The sequence below is a fragment of the Camelus dromedarius genome, chromosome 16 (genome assembly GCF_036321535.1).
Source record: "Camelus dromedarius isolate mCamDro1 chromosome 16, mCamDro1.pat, whole genome shotgun sequence".
Classification (NCBI taxonomy): domain Eukaryota; kingdom Metazoa; phylum Chordata; class Mammalia; order Artiodactyla; family Camelidae; genus Camelus; species Camelus dromedarius.
The window spans coordinates 30,826,972-30,850,051 of record NC_087451.1 but is presented as its reverse complement, the minus strand read 5'-3'; the positions used below and the strand labels follow the sequence as shown (position 1 = coordinate 30,850,051).

The following is a 23,080-nucleotide window of genomic DNA, read 5'->3' as shown; positions in this document are numbered from 1 at the left end:
TTCTTTTTGTTTTCTTATAGCATAAGTCGTTACAGCTCTTACCTTTGCCCAAGGTGTTATTTGATGCCCTTTTTTTTTTCCTATGTAATAGATTTTACCTTTTAGAGCAGTTTTAGGTTTACGGAAGATCGAGCAGAGAGCTTCTGTGCCGTCTGCGGGCACCCTCTCCCACCTCCCCCTCACTAACGTCTCTGTGCTCTGTTTCTGTTGGCGGCTGAGCCAGTCTTTACACATTGTTATTCACCAAAGTCCACGGTTTACATCAGGATTCAGTCTTTGTGTTGTACAGGTCTGTGGGTTTTGACAAATGCATAGCATCATGTGTACCCCATTGCAGTGTCCCACAGATGAGTTTCGCTGCCCCAGGTCCCCCAGGCCCCAGCCCTTCACGCCGCCCTCCTCCCCTCCACGCTTGGCAGCCGCTGGTCTTTGTATTCTCTCCACGGTTGTGCCTTGTTCAGAATGTCATAGTTGGGATCGTACAGTCTGTAGTCTTTTCACACAGCCTTGTTTCATTAAACAATAATCATTTAAGTTTCTCCCACGTCTTTTTGTGGCTTGTTAGCTCATTTCTCTGTTGCTGAAGACGACGCCATTGTACCCGTGTACCGCAGGCTGTTTATCCATTCACCTTTTGTAGGACACCTTGGTTGTTTCTGGTTTTGGTCAATTATGAATAAAGCCTTTATGCTGCGTTCCTCTTCACATGCTCTTGGATTTTCCTGCTCTGTGCTGGACGGTGGCAAGTGAGGCTTCTTTACCAGGAAATACTGGTCACTATTAGAAATGCTTCCCTTAGTTGGCCTGCTAGTTAAAACTGTTTATATTTATGTTTTTGTTGTTTTTTGTATTGAAGTGTAAGCGACAAATAATAAACTACATTTTTAAAGTACACAGTTCAGTAAGTTCTGACATATGTGTATATCTGTGAAACCATCACCATTGTTAAGATAGCGAACATACCCATCACCCTGGAAGTTCTTTATGCCCCGTTGTAGTTTCTTCCTCTTTCCCATACCAACACACCTCCACCCCAAGGCAACCACTGATTTGCTTTCTGTTACCATGAATTAGTTTGCATAGCCTAGAATTTTACAGAAGTAGAATCATATAAACTTTTTTTTTTGCCTAGTCTCTTTGATTCAACATAATTATCTTTGATTCATTCATGTGTGCATGAAAAATAGTTCACTAAGTTGTATTGCTAAAAACTGTTCCATTGGGTGGATATATCGCAATTTATATACATCTCAGTGGAAAACATTGGCATTAAAACAAGATAATACTCTTTGATTCAATAGTATCTTTCTAACATTTTGGATCTGTTAGAATCAAGGGTAAAACCTATAATTTATTTAAAAATCTAGATTAATACTTGTAAACTAGAAAACAAAGGGATACTTTTCAAGCTGTAAGCCAAAAAAAGGGAAAGAAAGAAAGAAGAAAACCAGTCACTCAAGTTATATTCTAGGCAGAAAGCAGAGCTAGACCTGTGAGTCCTGGGGACCTGGACAGGGAGGGCTATGGTGGGTACAGCAGAGCTAGCCCTGTGCGTCCTGGGGACCTGGACGGGGGGGGGGGCTATGGTGGGTACAGCAGAGCTAGCCCTGTGCGTCCTGGGGACCTGGACGGGGAGGGCTATGGTGGGTACAGCAGAGCTAGCCCTGTGCATCCTGGGGACCTGGACGGGGAGGGCTATGGTGGGTACAGCAGAGCTAGCCCTGTGCATCCTGGAGACCTGGACGGGGAGGGCTATGGTGGGTACAGCAGAGCTAGCCCTGTGCGTCCTGGGGACCTGGACAGGGAGGGATATGGTGGATAAAGCTGGGGGAAGAGTTGAACAGGAAGGGAACTTGCAGGGATGGGCCTATGTCTGCCAGGAGAAGGAGGGACCAGTGGCCTGACAGGGGTCCCTCTGCCCCCAGAACCTCTTCAGAAGAGGCCTTTGAGCCACCCCAGGCACCTGTCTGTGGAAGAATTAGCTTATATTTACCTGCAAGTTGGCTTTATGATTGGTATGAGTTCAGAGGCTGCCTGTTTTTAAAGGAATTTCCCTCTGATGCCAGAAATTTTAGATAGGGGGGCCCAGCCTTCTGTTCTGCTTCTAGACAAAAGGCTGTAGATAAAAAAGCCAAGTTGATCAAACAGATCTGAAACTCATACTAGATTTGTTTATCATTAAGTGTAAATGACTCTGGGTTCATGGGGAGAAGACGTTTATTGTAAGATTTGTTTTTCAGGGCGTCTGTTGCCGTAGCCTGGCAGACAAGTCTCAGGACTGTGACTGGGACAGAGATGTGGAGTTGTCAGGTCAGAGTGTTTGCTACAGATTTAAGTTCTTCATTGTGAGTCTGCCAAGAAGATCAGAGCAACTTCTTGAACTTGAAATGTGGCCATTGAGAGTGAGGAACTGAATTTTAATATTGTGTACTTTTAATTAAATTTAAATAGCCACATGTGGTTAGTGGCTGGGGTTTAGATGAGATGGTTCTGGAGCTCGTGTGTCCGTCGAGTGGAGGAGGCGCAGTTGTCCTCACTGCTCACATTTGTTCTTTCCTCCCCACTTCTTTTTTGGGTTAAATGCACGTAGTCAGATTTGTATGTGAGTTAGACGTGCGTTTGTGGGGACCCCGTTGTATAACGGAGAGCAGTTTAGTTAAATACAAGGAAGTAACAGTCCATTGGCTTCATAATCCTTTCTGTTTTATTGAAAGTTTTTGTCCTTCACAGTTTTGGCTGGTTGGCAGTTAAAATAACACTTGGATTTTTGTGAGAAAATAGTTAAATGGAACCTGTTACAGTTAAATCTCTTAAGTCAGGAGTGGGCACACTGTGGCCTGCTGCCTGTTTTTATACGCAAGCTAAAAATGGTTTTTACATTTTTTAACGGTTGGGAAGAATTCAAAAGAATATTTCATGGCATGTGAAAAGTATATGAAATTCAAATTTCAGTCTCTATAAATACAGTTTTATTGGAACCCAGATATACTCAATTTGTTCACATAGTGTCTGTGGCTGCATCTGTCTCCAAAGGCAGAGTTGAGTATTTGCCACAGAGACTATCTGGCCCAGAAAGCTGAAAATATTTACTGTTTAGCCCTTTACTTACTGAAAAAGTTTGCTCACCTCTCTCTCAGATTTTTAAGGGCCTTTATGCAGAAATTGGAAACTTAACATGAATACTGGACCCTTTGTATTTAATAGAAAGTTTGAGGTTAATCAGTTGGGTTGAAGCTCATTTGTTTGCATTTTGAGCAGTGCATTTATAGGCAGAGGGATCTGTGACTAAATGAATTGGATTTAAAGCACTTGGAGCCACAGTTCCCAAACTGTGTTCTGAGGCACCCCAGAGCACCCCAGGGCTGTAGGATATTTTTAATTTTTGAAGAAACACAGTTGTACTCTGCATTTCTTAAACACTGCAAACTCCTAGTTCAAGGTAGCTCGCAGTCTCCACACCGCACTGCATTGCCTTTGATGGTGTCACGTCTTTGTGAAGCCGGGGTCGCAGTGGTTGCTGTGCTGAAAGGCGGGCACCGCAGAGGAATCCGTTCAGTAGGGAACGGCGGGGGCGGGAGGGGGGCAGTGGGACCCAGTGATCCCAAGAGGTGCACACACATCTTTACGAGTAATTCTGGCTATTTAGGAGTGAAACAGGGACAATTTTTTTCCTTCAACTTAAGTGTATTATTTTTTTGAAACAGTTACTGAGTTATTAAGACAAATGCTTTTAAAGTTGTTTGGCCCTAATGATTTGATCAGTGGCGTTTCTTTTGGCCTTGGGGCACCCTGAAAAATACCCTGAGTTTCCAAGGTTGCTGGAGCTGAAGTTTAGAAACCTCAGACCTAGAGCACCAAGTAACAGCACTTTAAAGACAGATGATCCCAGATTAGCCCGAGTGTCATCAGGGATTTTCTTCAAGATAATAAACAAACTGAGTACAGGGCCCCGGGCTGTTGTCTGGCGTGTCCGTCTTGCGAGCTTGCAGAAATGTGGCACAGTTGAGCAAGTGTGGGCCTCAGTTTTCTAACCTACGTTAAAATACCAAAGATGCGGCTAAACAAGCACACTGGATCATCCTGTGAATTTTATTTGAAAGCCCAGCAACTCTGTGTCGCTCTTAAGGACTGTGCTAGCACAGGTGGTCTTCCTGGACGCTCCCGCGGAGGAGTGTGGTGCGGGGCTGCGAGGCACGGGGTGCGGTGGCCCGTGCTCAGCCGGGCCTTCACTGTGCAGCGGGCCCCCGTGTGAGGGTCCGCGCAGACAGCGGGGACGGGGCTGTTCCGTCTTTAACCAGGACCCACCGACTCTGTCCTCTGGTGTGCGCTGTATCTAAGGCAAGAGCCGAACGGTAGTCCTGCTTTAGCCAAATGTAAAGAAGCCAATTTTTAAGTAGATTTAGATGATTATGACACACCTGCACACTCACCTTGCGCTGGGGGGTGAGCGCAGGCGGGGGGCACTGTCCAGTCATGCGTTATGGTGCCTGCTGCCCCTTTGTACCCACTCCTTTGCCCCTTTGCTCACTGCTTTTTTTTTTTTTTTTTTTTTTTTGTCACGTACTAGTACTTGTTTCTAGGACTCAAAGGGTTAGGAAAATTTGAGGTGGTAGAGCGCTGTATTTAGGACCAACTCATGCTGCTATTTGGGGGGGAGACCATCGTCACAGGAGACTTTGGGTTCAGAGCACTTCCATCCTGCTAGTCATTCAGCTCTGCACGAACGCTGCCCCTGGGAGTAGAGTCCACCAGCCTGCATTATTTCAAAGAGGTCAAAAACCCTACTACTGTTTGGTTTTTTGGACACTTTAAAAATGTCATAGTAGGGATAAATCAGATTAGTGACCTGTCTGTGGAGGTGATACTTTTCACACGTGAAGTCTCAATTTTGTGGGTAGGTTTTGCCAGGTCCTTTGGAATTGCGCCACTGTTGCCTGCTTAATAGTTGCCCGAAGGTCAGTTAAAGGGCGGGTGGTACAGGTGGAGTCCAGTCGGGCCGCGGGGCAGAGGACAGATGGTCACTGGGTGCAGTGACTTTTCCTTCATGCAGGCCTGACACCCCACTTGGCACGCATGCCCTGAGTCCGTGTACTGTTTCCTGAGAGAAGATTCAGGGATTTTAGAAGGAATTCTGAAGTTTTGTATCCTTTAACAAAAATATTTCATGTTCAGAACTGGTGGAGCAAAGGAGTCAATATATGAGTGGAAGAAACGGCTGTCTTGGTGCACAGTTCCCCACCTTTCTCTCCAGTGTCTGCCCATCCCGTTGCGGAGTGGTGTATGTTGAAATGGCTTTTTTTATCAAAAGCACGTAGAGCTGATTTGATTGGTGTGTGCTAACTGTGAGAGTGGGTGTGGGGAGGGAAGGACGCATTCCTGGTAAAGAAGGCCTGAAGTACCTGGGGTGGCGAGCGCTTGGGTGCGCGGTGCACGGTGCGCGGGCAGCACGGCCGCCATCTGTTCCTCCCGCTGTAATCTCACCCTCCACAGTCTCATCATAATCGCACTTCGCTGAGAAGATTCTAGAAGAGAAACCAGCCTTTTATTGGGTTACTTTGGCATCTGTCGTGCTTCTCTGAGATGCCTTCTCCCACGGGTTGAACTCAACGTCTTTTCCAGACTAAATATTACCTCTGGAAAAAGTGTGCTAGCAAGATCATTGAATTTGAGGTTGTCTGAGAGGAAATTAATCATTTAAACCTCAGATATGTTTGATCTTAGAGCGAAATGGCTTGGAGTATATTAAATTTTTGTATGTTTCTTTTTGGTTTTAGTGTAATCGTTATGTTTTCTTGTTTGGTCTTACCAGTGGGCATCCAGCCTGTTGTTATGACTTGGTATCTGGGTCTAACTGAAGACTGGTGACTGAGGGGAAGTGACTTCGGGTTGAAAATAGCGTTTATCTAATGCAACTGTGTGCGCCGTTTTGTTGTTGTCCGTTTGCTAGTCTTGTACTAGTTTGAAAACAGCTGAGCGGATGGGGCCGTGTCTTTGGACGTATGAAGTGTAGCATGACAAGCTGGGTTATACCTTTTCTTTAAAAGGGCTCAGATTCTCACACGTTTTAGGTTCTATTAATGTGGTGTTAACCGTGCATACATTTATTGACAAACAGCACGTCATCGGGAGCCTCGGTTCAGAGGTGGCACGTGGAGCCCGTGGGGACTGAACTGCAGTGAGATGCGGTGCAGGGCCCCCGGGTTCCCTGGGTCATTGTCACTTTTACTGTCCGGGATTGGCCTGGATGTTCACGTGGTTTGAGTTTCAGCCGCAGACGTGCTGCTTGTAGAGGGGCTGCCAGAGGAGAGACCTCCGTGCTCCCAGGTGCTGGTGCAGCCGCGCTCCCTTTTGGTTTGGCTCCTGTTCCTCCCACCAGGAGTGCTCCCTTCTCTTTGGGTTACTCCTCTAAAGCTGCCCACCTTTCGAGACTCATCGAAGCCTTCCTGGGGCGCCGAGCGGAGGGGTTTGGTGTCAGTGCAGCCCACGTGCTGGGCACGCCTCCCCCCTCGGAGCAGTGGCCCTTTCCGTTCCTGGCCCCAGGTGTCGCCTCTCCCTAGAGAAGCCCCATTCCTGGTCCTCCGCTCCTGTGTTGTAGAACCTCCGCGCAGCGCTGGATGCGGGGGCCTCCTCGCAGTCTGTTACTTTGATAGTGCACCACAGGATTACAACTCTGAGGGACTTTGGTCAGTTAGCCACGTTCTCTTCACCTGCTGTGTATTTGTGTCCGAGCACTGGCAGCTTCTGAGAGAGACTTCTGCCGTAGTTAGTTTTCTCACTTAACCGACCCTTTCCTGGGTAAAAGCAGATCTGTTTATGCGGGTCACGGCTGGCGCCGTACAGCACCCAGCTCGCTGCTGGGAAAGCAGCCGGCTTAGTTTGTTGGCTAACTTGGGTGAGAACACAGTTCAATTTAAAGGTAGTTTCTTTAAATGGAGTTTTTCTTAGAAGGATTTTCCTGACAGAACGCAGGGTTGAGCTCATTAATTCTCAAGTTGAAATGTCTTCAGTAAAATACGGTTTTCTTGAGCACAGTGCTAGCTTTTAATATGTCAAAATTGCATTCAAAGGTTGGTTAAAAACTGAAAGTACTGTTGCCAAGCTCCCAAATTGCAGGCTCCGAAACCCTTTATGAAAGAGGAGGAGTGGGTGTAGGAAGCTGGGGGAGGCCGAGTTCCCCAGGAGGCAGCTTTCCACCCAGGGGCAAATGGGAAAGGCTTGGGTGGTGTTTTTCCCATTGAAACGGCCGCTGTGTTAGACACAAGGAGCGAACAAATGACTGCAGCGGTTACTTTTCTTACAAAAGTAACTTTTCCTTTTAAGAGGAGACATCAAAGAATGTTTCCCCCCCCCGAAGAAATTACTTCTGGAAGAGTTGATTTTGTTCAGCCTTTCTTGATTTTTGTGTTTGATGATTGTTGAGTGTGATCAGGGAACTACTTGACAGCCCTGAAGACAGTTTGCAGGAAAGAAGAGCTTTGAGAATGACATCTGCCCTTCTGATGCCGTGCCTGGGCCTGGTAGGTGTGGAACATGGGTCCTCCTCATGTCTCTGCTCCAGAGAGTTCTTAGTGCAGGACACAATTGAAGGCCCCAGTGTGGGCTCTTTGGCCCAAACAGCGTTTTAAAAATAGGGAAGCTGCATAAAATCCAGGTTGCTGGCTTGTCTGAAAACCAGAGGCTTGAGCTCGCTGGGCCTGCATCTCGGTCTCTGAGCTGACCTGAGCTGGCCAGGGGCGGGAGGCCCCCGAGAAGGAGCAGGCACCGCAGGACCGCACGCCCGGCCAGCCGGCCGCCTGGGCTGGGGCTCGGGCAGACCTAACGTCTGGGTGCATTTTCATGAGGTTGGGCTTGTCTGATTGTTCCTCATGATTAGCCTTAGGTGCGCTGGTTTTGTCATGAGGACTGTATGGGCTGTGTGTGCTTTCTTTTTTCTTTTTCTTCTTGTTTTTTTTTTTTTTTTGGGAGGGGGGCAGCAATTAGGTTTATTTATTTAATGGAGGTGCTGGGGAGGGAACCCAGGAACTCATGCGTGCCAGGCCTGCGCTCTGCCCCTGAGCTGTACCTTCCCCAGCCTGCCTGTGCTCTCATTGCACTGCATCAGATTGTCAGATCGTCCCGTTGTCGGTCCTGAGTTCAACTGTTTGGCTAAGGTGATGTTTACTAGATCTTTCCATTATAAAGTTACCGTTGTCCCTTTGTGACTATAATCAGCAGGACAATTTGAGACTGTGGTGTCTTTTCTAATAACCACTCTTCAGTAGCGTCCATTGATGATTGGTGTCCGAATCAGTTACTGTAAATTGATGGTTGCAGAATGGCGGTTTTCTAATTCTGTCATTCCCCCTTGTGATTATTAGGTGATCTTTTCCTGTAAAGTTTCCTCCTCCGCCCATTTTTCTTGAGTATCACTGTGTGGTTTTATAATGCTTTACCGTCTTTTTTCTTTCTGTGCTCAAATTATCCAGAATTGGCAAGTGGAACCCCTTTGGGCTGGTTCCTGTGTCATTTTGACACCTCCCCACCAGTCATTGAACAGTTCCTTGATTTCTGGTGAGAAATGCCTCAGACGCACCTTGACCTTTCCTCGCTGCAGACGTGCAGTCAGCCACTTCTCTGAGGAGCACAGCTTCCTGTCTAGCAGGGAGTGGTAGTTAGAAAACAAGAGCTGGAGGCCAGTGTGCTCATGGCTGCTGAGGTGGTGTTGCCTCTCGGCCCTTCCTGTGGATGGAGCTGGAGCATATATTGATGTTTTAAGTAAAATTGGAATGCTTCTGTTTTTCAGAGGCTTCATAAACTTTATGGGTTATAGTTCATGCTGAAAAACCAGGGTACTGGTATCCTAGGCAATTTCAGAGACTAAAGTTTTGTTGGCTTCTTGCAGTATTCCTTAGACAGATGTAGCCCTCTAGACAGTTAGGGTTTTCTCTGTGAACAGAAGGCCGAATTCATTAACCTCACAGATCTCTGACGTGTAGGCCAAGGTAAGTGAGCACAGAAGCAGAAGGCTGGATTCATTGGTTTATTTAGTAAGCTTTTATTCCACAGTTCAAAAAATGTTTATTGAAGAGTGACTTTGCTTTAGGGTTTGAGTAAGGTCCTTATTCTCCTGTATAATCAAAGAGAAGTAGGTGAAACTAACATTGTAAATCAGCTACACTTCAATAAAAAATAAAATTAAAAAAAAAGAAGAAAAAACATAATTTAAAAAAAAAAAAGAAAAAAAATAGCACTTGGTCTCTGCCTGAGGCTGAGTGTCACCTGTATGTGGTGTCAGGGTGATGGGTGGAGGGAAGGTAGGTGCTTCCTGATCACTTTCCACGCCGACGCAGCTTCGGGAGGAACCCACCAGTTCCCTGCGTTAGTGGCTCGTTAGCCTGGATGCCTTAAATGCCGCCTGGCCGGGTCGTGCTGTGGTGAAAGTGAATGTCCCTGCAAGTATGAGCCTACATGAATGGATGATTTTACAGGGAATGGAAAGTTTTCACTGTGTTTTAAATTCAAGGCTAGCCTGTGTGGGTAATGCCTTCTGCTGACCATGCTGTTTTGAGAATTTAAAGGATGTTGTGGGTATTTTTTTAAAATGATCTAATAGGTGCTTAAATAGGAGAGATCCTAGTGTGGGTTGTTTCTTGCTGAGTGCTCACTCTACCCTTTATGTAACTTAAAAAGACTCGTTTTGTTTGAAGCCCTTGTATCCTTGTATATCTTAGTGCTGGAATGTACAAAGCCTATTTTTTTTTTATGAGTAAAAGTAGACTTATTTAGAGAGACGTACACGGGGGAACGAGGTGAGGGTGGTTAAAGTGAAGGTAGGTACCCACCCCACAGACACAGCTGGTTTTTTTTTTTAATGTAGTAAAGTTTAAAAGTCAGTTTAGTGTCCGTGTGCTGAACAAATGAAGCAGCTTTTTTCTAGAATTGTTCATGTGTGCAGCGCTCAATACTGACAGATTTTAGGGCCTCATTGAGACTTACTGTGGTATGATCTCAGCAGTTGAATAAACTTCATATATGTTATTATAACATGCACTAAGAAAAATAGCATGTGGTTTTTAATCTCATTATTGCGGTTATGGGATTCAAAATGTGTTTGAGTGGAGGAAGGGCGTAGGTAAGCTTGGAGGATGTATTTTCAACTCCCAAAGGAAAAGCATTTAAAAAGCAAATGCAGTTGGTCACCATGTGGGTCCTGCCTCCCTCCCAGACCATCCCGTGCGTGACTCTTGTGAATTTTCCTAAAAGGTGACTCTGGTCACACGGTGGAGTTCCCTCCTTCCCCACAGCCCTGCCGGGGAGGTCAGCTCCAGGAGGGCAGGGCCTTCTGTTGGTCTCAGCCACCCTGTGCCCCGGGGCCTGGCATGGTGATGGTGCTTGGTAGGGACGTGCCTGGTCACAGTGTCATTACAGGCCACCCTTTCCCTCGCCTGCCAGCTGCGGGTCCCTGCCTGTGCCCTGAGGCTTCCTCGAAGTCTCACTCCTGGTCCACTTTCCCTGAAATGCTCTCCGCTTATCGCTGCCTGCGAACAGGCCTTCCCAGCTCGGAGGCCCAGTGTACATGCCTCCTCTCCCTTGCAGCCTCCCAAACCTCCATGCCGCCAAGCTGAGCGTGTTCTCTCCTTGCAGCCTCACAGCGCTTGCTTCTTAGGGCGCTTGTGTATTCCCCTGCCGCCTTGTCCTGAACCACCTGCGTCATCCTCCCCGCCCTCCACGTCGCCCGCTGGTACCTTATAAATGTATGAATGGCAGGAGTGCAGCACGCTTTTCAGGTTGGGGTAACTTTACGATGCTATGAGAGAAGATGGGGTACGGACTTGGGAACTGAGGGTCACCGGAGCAGAGTGGCAGTGAAAATGCCGAGGGAGGAATGGCTAGGTGGCTCTGGTGCTTTCTGGGGTCTTCCGTGACAGCTCTGGTGATGTGGGTGTTACTTACCTTCAGGTGGTCAGAGCTGTTCAGGGGGACGTCGGGGAACTTCCCCACGAAGGCCGGCTTTTTCTAGTGTGATGCTGCTCCTGCGCCTTGTCAGAGGTGAAGTCGGAGCTCTCTGCGTCATTTTCACATTTCCATTCGTCTTTTCAACACCATACATTTTTTGCTTAAATCTGTGCTTGGTTGTCATTAATTTAAGATGGGAGGTTGCAGTCCCCCCACCCCCTTTTTTACTGCAGCCTGATAGGAGAGCGGCCGGCAGTCTAACAGGACGTCAGCTCGTGGTCCCTCCCCCTGGGCAGCAGTGCTGGGGCGGGCTCTGGGCTTCCCTTCTCATGTGTCCCCTTCAGCCCCTGTCCCGTGGTTTCCTGTTCACACACATCCGGGAGCCACTGGATGGCTTAGGTTTTAGTGTGAATTCAGCAGTATCTTTACAGGAGTCTTCACAGATTGCTACAGAGCAAACTAAATCTGGTTACTAAGTGCATTTTCTAAAAGTTTGTATGAATTTTATAGTAAGTTGTTTTCTTCCTTTTTTTAAATTAAGTTTTCATTTCGAGATAAGATAGATTCATATATATAAATGATACACTTTCACAAGGAATATTATGGAGAGATCCCGGCTGCTCTTCACCCATTTCCTCTGGTGACAACATCTAGGGACAGTGTCATCCTTCATCACAACCAGGGTATTGACGTGACGCAGGCAAGACACGGAGCATCTCCCAAGTGTCCCCCTCTTGCTGTTACAGTCGCACCCGCTCCCCTCCCACACCCACCTCTTTCCTCACCCCTGACAATCATTAGTCTGTTCTCCAGTTCTATGATTTTGTCATTTCAAGAATGTAACCAAAATGTTTAAGTCCATGATCCATTTTAAGATAATTTTTATATAAGGTATGGGGTTAAACGGAGGTCCACATTTTTTGGCCTCTGGGTGTGTAATTTCTCCAGTAATATTCGTGAAAAGGCCATCCTTCCTCCATTAAATTGCTTTTGCAGCTTTGTTAAAAAGTCAGCCGGGCATGTCTGTGTGGGTTAGTTTGTGGCGCTCTGCTCTGTGACCAGCGCCGCTCGGTCTGGATTACTTTAGGCGTATGGTAAACCTTAGTGCCAAGTAGAGGGGTGCCTCCCAGTTTAGTCTCCTTTTTCAAAATTGTTTTAACTATTTTCATTCTTTTGCCTTTACATGTACATTTTAAAATACATGTATAGACAAGGTCTATAAACTACAGAAAAAAGTCTTGCTGGGATTTTGCTAGGGATTGTGTTAAGCCTTTATATTCATGTGGGGAGAGTTGACATCTTTACTGTGTTGAGTCTTCCAGTCCCTGATCATTGGATGTCTTGTTTTTCCATGAGAGCTTAAGGTTTAAAGACAAAGATAGCTGTGATGTCACACATTGACCTGTATCAAGGGATGATTTTATTCCAGGGAGACTATTGATGACAAACTGTCTGGTTGCATCTTTGTTCAATTCCTCTCTTAAAAAATTTACTCATAGGCCTATGAAAGGAGATTCCCCACGTGTCCTTTGATTCCGATGTTTGTGGACAGTGACACTGTGAATGAATTCAGGAGCGAAGATGGGGCCATTCACGTGATAGAAAGGCGCTGCAAGCTGGACATCGACGCGCCCAGACTGCTGAAAAAGGTAGCAGAGAGGGTGCCTCACGGGGCGGTCCCCAGATACCAAGAAGAGCTTGTGCTTAGAGCATCTGCTGCAGTTGGATGTTACTCATTAACCCTTTTTCTTTCTGTTTCTGTCTTAAAGATTGCAGGAGTTGATTATGTTTATTTTATCCAGAAAAACTCACTGAATTCTCGGGAGCGCACCCTGCACATCGAGGCCCACAATGAGACGTTCTCTAGCCGCGTCGTCATCCGCGAGCACTGCTGCTACAGCGTGAGTGTCGTGTGGGCCCCACTCTGTCCTGGCCCCACTCTGACACCTGAGAGATGCAGCGAAGGGCCGGCCTGAGGTGCTGTGCCCCTCCTGGAGTAGAGCTGAGTCTCTGGCCTCTGTCTTCTTCACCACCTGCCAACCCGTTTCAGAAACTTCTCGTCCCTAATAGGTCTCTCTGCTTTCCCCTTACTGTCCTACAGTATATCCTCAATGCCAGATCCAAAGTGATCCATTTAAAGTGTGTCAGATCATGTTACACATTCTGGGCTCACAACCCTGCAGTCTGCATTTCCCTCAGAGGAAAAGCCCGGAGGCCTTACAGTGGCTCCCGAGGCCCTGCGTTTCCCCCGAGCCTCACCTCCGCCGTCCTGCCTGGGCACAGGCCTGCCCGCTGTCTCTCTGTCACTCATCACGTAGGCGTGCTTCCTGAAGGAACTTGCTCCAGGTGCTCCCTCTGCCCCCGGGTCTCTGCTTGACTCCCGTCCTTGCCTCCTTGAGGCTTTGCTCAGATCTCTCCTTCTCGATGAAGCAGCCCTGAGCACCTGCTTTAATTCTGCAACCTGCCCTCCCATCCTTTTAATAGCCCTGCACCAACTTTGCTGTTTTCCATAGCGCTTACATTCCAACAGCGACGCAATATCTTACCTGTTCTGCTTTTAGCCAGCTGTCTGTGTCCTCCTGCTAGGCTGTAGGCTTCACAAGGCAGGGTCTTTGTTTTGTTCAGGGTGGAGGACACTGCTCGACAAACATGGGGAATGAGTGAACCAAGAATGAAAATGAAGCTCTCCTTTCAGTAGTCATTTTTAGAATATTTTAGAAACGTTATTGAGCCTTTTCAAGATTTGGCACCTCTCTGTGTAATTTTCATGATAATAACATTGTTAGCAAGTAAGTGTTTTTCCTGGGTACCAGCTGAGGGGCAGATGGGATTCTCAGTTGTTAGTGTAGTTTCTGGAACACTTCCTCTCTTACCTGCAGGTTCACCCTGAAAACGAAGATTGGACCTGCTTTGAACAGTCTGCAAGTTTAGATATTAAATCTTTCTTTGGTTTTGAAAGCACAGTGGAAAAAATTGCGATGAAACAATATACCAGCAACATTAAAAAAGTGAGTCTGTTTTGGGATCTTCTGGCAAAGAGTAAGCGGGCGTGTCTGAGATAATCCAAGCTGGCAGTCTTTTCAGGAGGCCAGGACTGGGTTAGGCAGGGGTCCCGGGGACTGGGAGGACAGACGGGCCTCAGACGATGATGCTGGTTGCTAAGGGAGGGAAGAGGGGGCGTGTGCAGCCCCTGGCCCTGGCCCTGCCTGCTTGGGGTCCGGGGAAGGTGAAAGTTGAAGGGAGGGGAGCAGCTGCTTCCAACAGCCCTGGTGCCAGGGGCAGGGGAGGCACCGCTGTGCTGAAGAGACACTGCCCGGTGGTCTCTCGGGGGTCCCAGGCCACGGTAGGTTGGGCTTCTCTGCCCTGGAAGAGCCTGCCTTCTCGTTTTTATGCTGCTGCTCGTTGTTTTGGAATTTCGGGGATGAAATGTGTGGTGCGGGGTTAGGAGTGCTCTCTGCATGCTTGTTTTAAGTGGTGTTGGGAAGCAGGTGGATTGAAGCAAACACGTACTGAGTACAGGTGTGGGAAATCGGGGCTTTTAACCGGTTATGTAAAAAATTGCATCTCAGGTATTATTTCCCAGACCTTTAGAGAAGAGGCAGTAAAATATTTCTGAAAAACAAAAAGACATTTGGCTTTTTATTCCCCCTATTTATTCTGTAGCGACTCAGCTTTGATTACAGATTTTAAAAACCAATGAGGGATGAATACTTTGAATGCTTGGTATATGCTGACCTTGAAACTGGTTTTGCTTTAAAGGGAAAAGAAATAATTGAGTACTACCTTCGCCAGTTAGAAGAGGAAGGCATAACGTTTGTGCCCCGCTGGACCCCGCCTGCCGTGGCGCCCTCTTCAGAGACGTCCTCGTCCTGCAAGAAGCAGGCGGCGGCCTTGGCGCTCGCTGTCCCGGACCCTGCGCTGAGGGAGGGGCTGGGCAGCGAGCCCCTCAGCAACCCGGGCGGGGCCCCCGAGCCCGCGGTGGGAACCCCCGACGGTGGGTCTGAAGGAGGCTTCATTCTGCGAGCAGGACTCGGGGGTTACCTCGGGTCGTGGCCCCTCTGGCTGCATAGCTGTTCCCCGGGGGAGAGACTGACCCTGTTACTGTCCCCCTTCCTCTGCTGTGTGACGTGCTCACGTTATGTTTTTGTTAGAATGAAGACACTTAAAAAGTTTTTTTTTAAAGGACAGGATGGGTTATATCAAGTTATTCTTTTATTGAGGCCAGGAAATGGTTTTCGTTTTAGTTGAAGGTCTCTAGTGAATGTAAGGTAGGAACTAACCTTTTGACACAGTTGTATTGTCGCCAAACACACTTTATGCTTACTAGGGGCCAGGCACTGTTCTAAGCACTTTATGAATATTTGCCCATTTAATAATAGGTCCTTTTAGGTAGGAAGTGCTTCATGTCCTCATTTTATCTACGAGTTAACCCAGGCTCAGAGAAGCCAAGTAACTTGCATGGAGCCACACAGCTAGTAGTAGGTGGTAGGCTCCACAGAGCTGTGCTGCCTCTGTTGTGTGTTACACACACACACACACATACACACACACACGCCTTTTTTATCTCTCAGATAATGCTCGCTATGAGATAAGAAAATTACGCCTCTCAGACGTTTTGGTGAGTCATGGGCATTTTTCTTCCCGTACGTTCTTTGTAGCTCAGCTGTGCTGTTGGTTAGCTTTCAACAGGTGGCAGGTATTTTACCTGGTTTGGGAATATGTTTTATTTTTCACTTTGTGAATTTTTCTTTGCTAAAGTTAATTTGAAATCTTAGTTTTATACGATGTACGTCCTCTTTATAGGACTTCGAATTAAACATCATTAAGTATCTGTAATAGCCATCATTTTACCATGAATAGAGTTGCCATTTTGCAAATAGAGGTGGCCTGCTGGGAATCGGGCGTGATGGGGTCCACATGTTTACCTGTGGCTCGGTCACTGACTGGATTTAAAGACCCGTCTGGCTTCTCCCAGGCGGCTGCCTCCCTGCAGTTTCCCTCACCCCTCAGACTCCAGGTCACACGTGAGCGTCACCGAGTTAGGAGGACTTTGGAAGCCTCAAGCGTCAGTGTTCTTTGTGGTAAACAGTGTCACCTGGTTTGCATTCCAGACAAGCTAGACGCAGACTACATCAAGAGGTACCTGGGTGACCTGACTCCGCTGCAGGAGAGCTGTCTGATCCGGCTCCGCCAGTGGCTGCAGGAGACCCACAAGGGCAAGGTGAGAAGCCACAGCGCGTGCGGGGGGCTGCCGCGAGGCCCTGGCCCAGGCCTGTTCGCAGTTCCTCAGAGTGAATGTCCCCTCCCACCGTAGCTGGGGATGTCCTCCCATCTCGAGGGCCCTGAGCCTGCCCCTTTGTGCGGGCAGCCGAGCCTCCGTGGCAAGCCAGGAGGCCCTTCTGTGTATAAGTAGCTGTATTTTTCTAGATGTTACAGAGAGTGGTCCCACTTAAAAACAATTAGATATCAAGTGACAGAGCAATGTTATATTCCAATTACTCACACATTTTCATTTTCAGAAGGTTTGGAAGTAGTTCACCGATTATGCAGAGATTAGAAATGTTTGGGCTTTGATGAGGTTTTGGTAAATACCCTCATGAGGAGTTAGATTTTTATAATCCTCAGACTGACGGGGAACGGTACGGAGCAGAGGCAGGTTTGTGTGTCTAGTGACCAGCGTTCCTCAGTCGTGGGAGGCGAGGGGTTGCGTGCGGCTGGCCTGCTCTCTCTCCCGTCAGTCTTGTCACTGTGCCCAAAGCCTGGGACCATTTAGCATCAGCTGTTGAGGGCACAGCCACTGGAACAGCAGCTGCCGTTTGTGGTACCAGACCCTGTTTAAAGATCTTTATGAAATCCTCCCAGCAGTGCTGGGAAGTGGGTGCAGTTTTTATCACCCTGTTGTATACATGGGGAAACTGAGGCACAGAGACGTTCCTGCATCTTAGAAGGTCTTACATCTAGTGAGTGGCGGGCCCAGGTTTGGAGCCGGGCCATTTGGTTCCAGAACCGACGTTCCCTACCCCTTCCACATGACCGTGGTCCTTTCTGAGTGAACCTACCACCATCTTGTGCTTGGAGTTGTTGTCCCAGGAGTGGGGTGGGTAGTCGGTGCCACCCGCACCCTTGTCATCTCCTGCGCCGCGGTAGCCTGCGTCCGTGAGCGTGTGGCCGAGGAGGAAGACAGCTGGGCCACGTGAAGAGCAGACACGCTCTTGGCCTTGTTTCTTACTCAGGGAAGCCGACCCTTGACGGCCAGTAGCGGCAGCTAGAGAAGGTCCCTGTGTCCGGACATTGCCACCATCATCAAAACCAGCAACACCTTTTTGTATTCTAAATTTTTGTTCAACTGAAATATATACAGAAAAGCTAATACAGATTAGCTCAGTGAATTGAAGCACCTGGTGTTTAAGAAATGACTTATGCCTTCACTCTGCTTCGCTGAATCTGCATTGGGAATGGTATAAAGGTTATTCAGACTTAAAGCGTTAAGGAAGATTTTTCTGGCAGTGACTAATTTTAAATAGTGCGATAATGCAGTTCGCTCTTGATAAGAAGTGAGAGTTTTAGAGTCTTGTTCCCTTGGTGACTTAGTGTTTTCCCTTAGCAGCTTGAACATTGCTTAGAAGCATCTCTTTCTCCTCACAGATCCCAAAAGATGAGCACATTCTCCGGTTCTTACGCGCCCGGGACTTCAACATCGACAAAGCCAGAGAGACCATGTGCCAGTCGTTGACTTGGCGGAAGCAGCACCAGGTGGACTACATCCTCGACACCTGGAACCCTCCCCAGGTCCTTCAGGACTACTACGCGGGGGGCTGGCACCATCACGACAAAGGTATCTGTGCACGTGGCGCTCAGGACACGCTCAGAGACCTCCTTCCACTGTACTAAGCAGGCCGTGAGCGCGTGGTCCCTCCCCTCTCCCAGTTTGCCCGAGGGGTACCGTTTCACCGCTGCCAGCGAGGCGCCCGAGACCGCATCGTCTCACCACTCGCTGCCCTTGGCAGCTTGCTGCACTGCGTGCCTTACTTACGTGGGGTTTGCCTGACTTACTTAAAAACCTTTGAAGGCAGAGTCTTTGCAGGAGCACAGAACGTGTAAAGGTACTTTCCACTGACTTAACCCCTACAGTGTCTGTGAAAACATGTAGCCAGGTTTTCCACATCAAAACAGTGGAGAACTTCAGCTCTGCCTGGGGAGCGAGCAAAACGCAAACCAAGGACAGCGATACCTAAAATGCTTGGTGAGGTGCGTGATTCGGCCTCACTGGCCAGCCGCGGCGGCAGCCTGGCTGTGGGCGGCGTGTGGTCCCTGCAGGGCCCTCCTCCGCCCCAGCAGGCTGTTTCAGACTGAATAGCTCTGACCTGTTTCCTGGTGTCGTCTGTTGTGTTTCTCCAGATTAATTATAGCTTTATTAATTTTTACTAGAAACATGTATTTATTTTGCTTTCCGACCCTCAAAACATTAAAGTCTGGTAGTGACACATAAACAAATGTGCCTTATTAAATGTTGGAAGAGACTTTTTATAAATATTCCTTTCAACATGATTTGGGAGCATGAGAACCTTTTGCTGTAAGTGGAACAGGTCCAGGCCTGGGTTATGGAGGCGAGGCTCACCAGGTGACAGATACAGGGGAGATTTGAGGCCTGAGTCAGGGCGACAGCACCGCCCTTGGTTCCCAACAGAAGACAGGCCTTAGCTGCTTCCCAGGAGTGCAGTCCAGCCCTGTGCTTCCTGCTGCTCCTGAGACACCCAGTGGCAGGAGTCTAGGGTGCAGTCGGGCCTCCGAGGCCTTTCCCTCCTCGTCGCTGTGCCGCGGGATGACGGGGAGTTTATGGAACGAGCTGGGGTCCCCTCAGGCTCCACCCATCAGACTTCCAGGCTCTAAGGAGGTAGAGCCAACGTGTCCTCATTTATCTCGGTCCTTAGGGTGGGAATTAATTAGGCTTTTTAAAAACCCTAACATTAACTTTTTGGTAACTTATGAAATGAAAAAAAATTTTTTTCCCCTAAGAAATAAAATTTTAGATGTCCTCTGTATTCACGGATAAGTGTCTGTGAGTATTTGAGGTCCCCCTGCTGTTGGACGTCAGAGCTCAGCTCAGCCCCTGGTCAAGTAGGAGGCTGGGCCCAGTGATGGCCACGGTCAGTGCATATGGTCTGAGCTGGACAGAGGGTGAGCCCTGTGGGGCCCCCGCCCCAGGCCAAGCTGTCTCTGGGACCCGGCTTATAAGCTGCTCCATCAGTTGGCTTTTGTTTTTCTCTTTTACGATGTTGGAGGGGAGGAAGGAGGGGCTCTTATATGCACCACAGAAGGTAGCTGCTGCTTCGCAGAGCAGGGAAGAGCTGAGCTCATCTGGAGTGTGGGCGTCAGGCTTCTTTGAGCTGTGCCCCAGCCTCGTGTCAAGAACGGTGCTGATGCTGTCCCTCCTTCCCTCTGCAGACGGGCGGCCCCTCTACGTGCTCAGGCTGGGGCAGATGGACACCAAAGGCTTGGTGCGAGCCCTCGGGGAGGAGGCCCTGCTGAGATACGTGAGTGCTCCCTGAGGACTCCCCCAGGCTCTGTGGTGGCTTCTCTTTCTGTCCCTGCCAGCAGGAGTGGGATATGACAGCTGTCCTGCTGGAACAGCATGCATTGCTTTTATAATTAGAAGGGAAGACCTATTCATATATCTTAAAAACTTCAAAAGAGGGCATGAAAGTTACACAGATGCTTTTCACCGTGGGGAGGCATGGTTGGCATAGTCAGGGGGCTGCGGGGACCTGGTTCCACATCGTCCCCTCCCTCAACCCTCACACTGGCTCGCTCCCTGCCTCCCACCCTCTCCTCCCCTGCCAGTCCCCTGAGACATCCAGTGGCAGGGGTCTTTTTCATTATAGGTTATGATAAGATACTGAGTACAGTTCCCTGTGCTGTGCAGGAGGACCTTGCTGTGTATCTGTTTTATATATAGTCGTTTGTATCTGCTAAGCCCAAACCCCAGTGTAGCCCTCCCCGCGCTCGTCCCTTTTGAGCGTGAGATTCTTTGCCCGTGATGTGTTCTGTGCATATAAATATGTCGGAATTTAAATAGATGACTTTTTGGTTTACGTGCCTCCTAAAATGCACTGTGTCTGTCCCCTTGTAGCTGGGGGGCAGCAGCCGTGTTGCCTTCCTAGACTGATCATGGAATTTTTGTGGCCCTTTTATACGTAGGTTCTCTCCATAAACGAAGAGGGGCTGAGACGGTGTGAGGAAAACACCAAAGTCTTCGGCCGGCCTATCAGGTGCCTGCAATGCCGCGCGTCCTCTGGCTTAGTGACAAAATGCGTTCCATTTTCCTGGTTGAGTTTAGAACCAAAATCGGGTTTCCTTTTTAGGACCAAATCTAAATGGTTTACTGTTTTCCATAGTGTTTTGAAAGGTAGAAAATAGATTAAAATGTAAAACGTGAAGTAGTCAGCTGTGAGGGGCAGTAGCTGGCCTTCGGCGTCCCTACCTGTGAGCGCCGCGTCACCTCAGCCTGGTGGCTGACCTGTCTGCAGTCTGCATGGTCTGTGGGAGCCCAGGGTGGCAGGTGGTGGGTTTTTTCCCTCCTTTTTTTCCCTTTTTTTCTTTTTTGGTGGCGGGGAGGCCATTTCAAGAGCCTACTCTGTGCTCTTAAACCAGACTTCTAGTTATGGTAAACTGTTCTGCGAGTGTGCGGGGTTCGGAGGTTGGCCTTGAGAAGGGCTGACTAGTGTGTAAGTCTCACGAGGGCAGGGGTTTGGGCGCTTCTGTTCTCTGCTGTGTCCTCGGCTCTTGAGATGGTGCTTGACCCAGTGAGCTCTTAGAGAGGAGTAGCTCCCTGCAGGGCAGTCCCGCTGCGCATCCAAATGCCCACCCGCCCCGTCGGGTGGTGGAGGGCTCGGCGCGGGGCCGGCTTGCGGCCTCGCGGGCAGGGCCTCTGAGCGCGTCAGACTGAGGCTTTGGTTCACTGTCTGTCAGCTCCTGGGGGCTTTGATATCTCAGGGGCTGGTCTTCCCGCACCCACCCCATGTGCTTGATACAAGCGGTTACAGGGAGAGTCCATTACACTGTAATTTTAAAACCTGGTGTCGTTTTGGAAATGGATACAAATGACTATATATAATACTGGAAAGAAAAGCAAGCCGCCATGGGCCGCGGTTTGCCGAGTGTGCCGGGCATTAAACCCAGCTCGCCTGCACCTGCAGCTCGTGGACCTGCCTGGTGGACCTGGAGGGGCTGAACATGCGGCACCTGTGGCGGCCGGGCGTGAAGGCCCTGCTGCGCATCATCGAGGTGGTGGAGGCCAACTACCCGGAGACCCTGGGCCGCCTCCTCATCCTGCGGGCCCCCAGGGTGTTTCCCGTCCTCTGGACGCTGGTAGGTTTCCGCGCCACTGGCAGTAACCAGGGGCCAGTCCTGGAAGGCAGACGCGCGTGTGTCTGTGTACATGTGTCTGTGACCTGAAGTCTTAGCTAGTTAAGAGAAAGCAAAATCAGCATGGAAAGCTAAGTGTCTTAGGGAAAAAGACCCTGAAGGTCCTCATGTCACACACATGGCTTCACAGGAAAAATGTATCAAACCTGAATTTCCTTTCCCCTGCTCCCACCCCCTCCATAATATCACTGTAATTTTAGTTTTTGAAATACAAAGCAAAGCAAAAATGACTATGTGTTCTTTTCTAATTATTCATAGGTTAGCCCGTTCATTGATGACAACACCAGAAGGAAGTTCCTTATTTATGCAGGAAATGACTACCAGGGCCCAGGGGGCCTGCTGGACTACATCGACAGAGAGATCATTCCGGACTTCCTGAGTGGGGAGTGCATGGTACGTGCCTCGGCGGGTAGCTGCGGGTTCGGCGGCTTACAGGGGTCGGAACGGGGGGTGTTGGTTCGCACAGATGATTTTCAGGACTGGTAGTTCGGGTCATTTGGCTTTTAGTTTTTGGTTTTTGGCTGGCATCTCTCTGCTGTTGGGTTAAACTAAACAATCATTTAGGTAATTGTTGATAACATGCACATTCTTCGTGTTTAAATAATGAGAACTTGTTTTAGAATCCGTGTAATTGCAGCTTGCTTTATTCACTGAGCTTTGGGTGCATCAGATTTTAAAACCTGTTTTAGAGGAGCCATGCCTTTTTGAAAAACATTGTTAAAAAATCAAATTGGTTCTCAATAAATTTCTTTCTTGACAATAAATCAGGATAACATTTTAAAGGGGATCATTAAGGGAACTTTATGTAATTTGAGGTTTTAAGGGCGTTGAGTTGCTAGGTTATCAGGCAGCTTCCTCCACGTCTGTCCCCTGTGCTTGACGAGGGCGTCAGAGAAGACTCGGGGCACCACTGCCCCACGGGAGGGTGGAGAAGACCCAAGGGGCCCACGCCCCTTGCTGATGTGCAGCCGTAAATCCCTCAGAGGAGGGATTTCTGTTGTCCTTCATATAAAGAGAGTCAGCGTCTGACATGCGGAGGTGTGTCCGCCTGGACTTGACTCCTGGTGGTAGCTAACGGTCGGGCTTGGGAATCTTCCTGGATTCCTGGAGGGATGTGACCAGCAGCTCTCAGGCCTTCAGTCCTGCTCTAAGGAATGGCAGGTGGCATCACAGTGCAGCACAAAGGAGCAATGAGTCCGAGGACCCTGCATCACCCAGCGCGCAGGAGAGTGAAGCATGAGGTCAGGTCTGGAGAAACCCGCAGGCGACTTCCGTCTTCTGAGAGAGCGGCGGCTGCCCCTTCCAGCCGTGAGGTGGCATCTGGGCTAGAGCAGGAGACTTGACTCTCATGCTGACCCTATGCTGTGTTCACGACAGCAAGAGTCCCTGAGGTGGCTGAGGTCTCCACCGTCCAGTCTTTAAGGCTGCTCAGCTCTTGTGCGCTGCCGTTGGGGCTGGCGTGGAAGAGGCGGCGCTCAGTCCTGCCTGCCTGCACCTGGCCAGGCTCTAACCTCGTGTCAGTCTGGGGTCTTCTGCTGTGACCTCACAGCTGTGACTCATCACAGTCACAGGGCACTGCCACCTGGGGACAGCTGTTTCTTCCCCGTGTGGTCGCTGCCCAGGGCTGATAATGGGGAAAATGCTTGAATTTTATGAACCTGTGTCTTAAGTCATTATATCAAGGCCAGTTAGGAGATTTATGAAGTGTACAAATTCTAAA

The 23,080-nt window shown here is 48.9% G+C and overlaps 1 protein-coding gene across 8 annotated transcripts in view; it reads left to right on the top strand.

Annotated features, from left to right (window-relative positions):
• Positions 1-23,080, top strand: part of SEC14L1 (SEC14 like lipid binding 1) — a 57,080-nt gene that overhangs the window by 18,591 nt on the left and 15,409 nt on the right. For 7 of the 8 annotated variants that reach the window (XM_031469184.2, XM_031469187.2, XM_031469183.2 and 4 more), the window contains 10 exons: positions 12,435-12,584; positions 12,705-12,836; positions 13,815-13,943; positions 14,695-14,929; positions 16,047-16,156; positions 17,581-17,770; positions 19,381-19,469; positions 20,134-20,204; positions 21,132-21,303; positions 21,619-21,753. In XM_031469184.2, coding sequence (XP_031325044.1) covers positions 12,435-12,584; positions 12,705-12,836; positions 13,815-13,943; positions 14,695-14,929; positions 16,047-16,156; positions 17,581-17,770; positions 19,381-19,469; positions 20,134-20,204; positions 21,132-21,303; positions 21,619-21,753 — 1,413 coding nt within the window. The remainder of the gene's footprint in view (positions 1-12,434; positions 12,585-12,704; positions 12,837-13,814; positions 13,944-14,694; positions 14,930-16,046; positions 16,157-17,580; positions 17,771-19,380; positions 19,470-20,133; positions 20,205-21,131; positions 21,304-21,618; positions 21,754-23,080) is intronic. The other variant, XM_031469186.2, reaches the window with a different exon arrangement.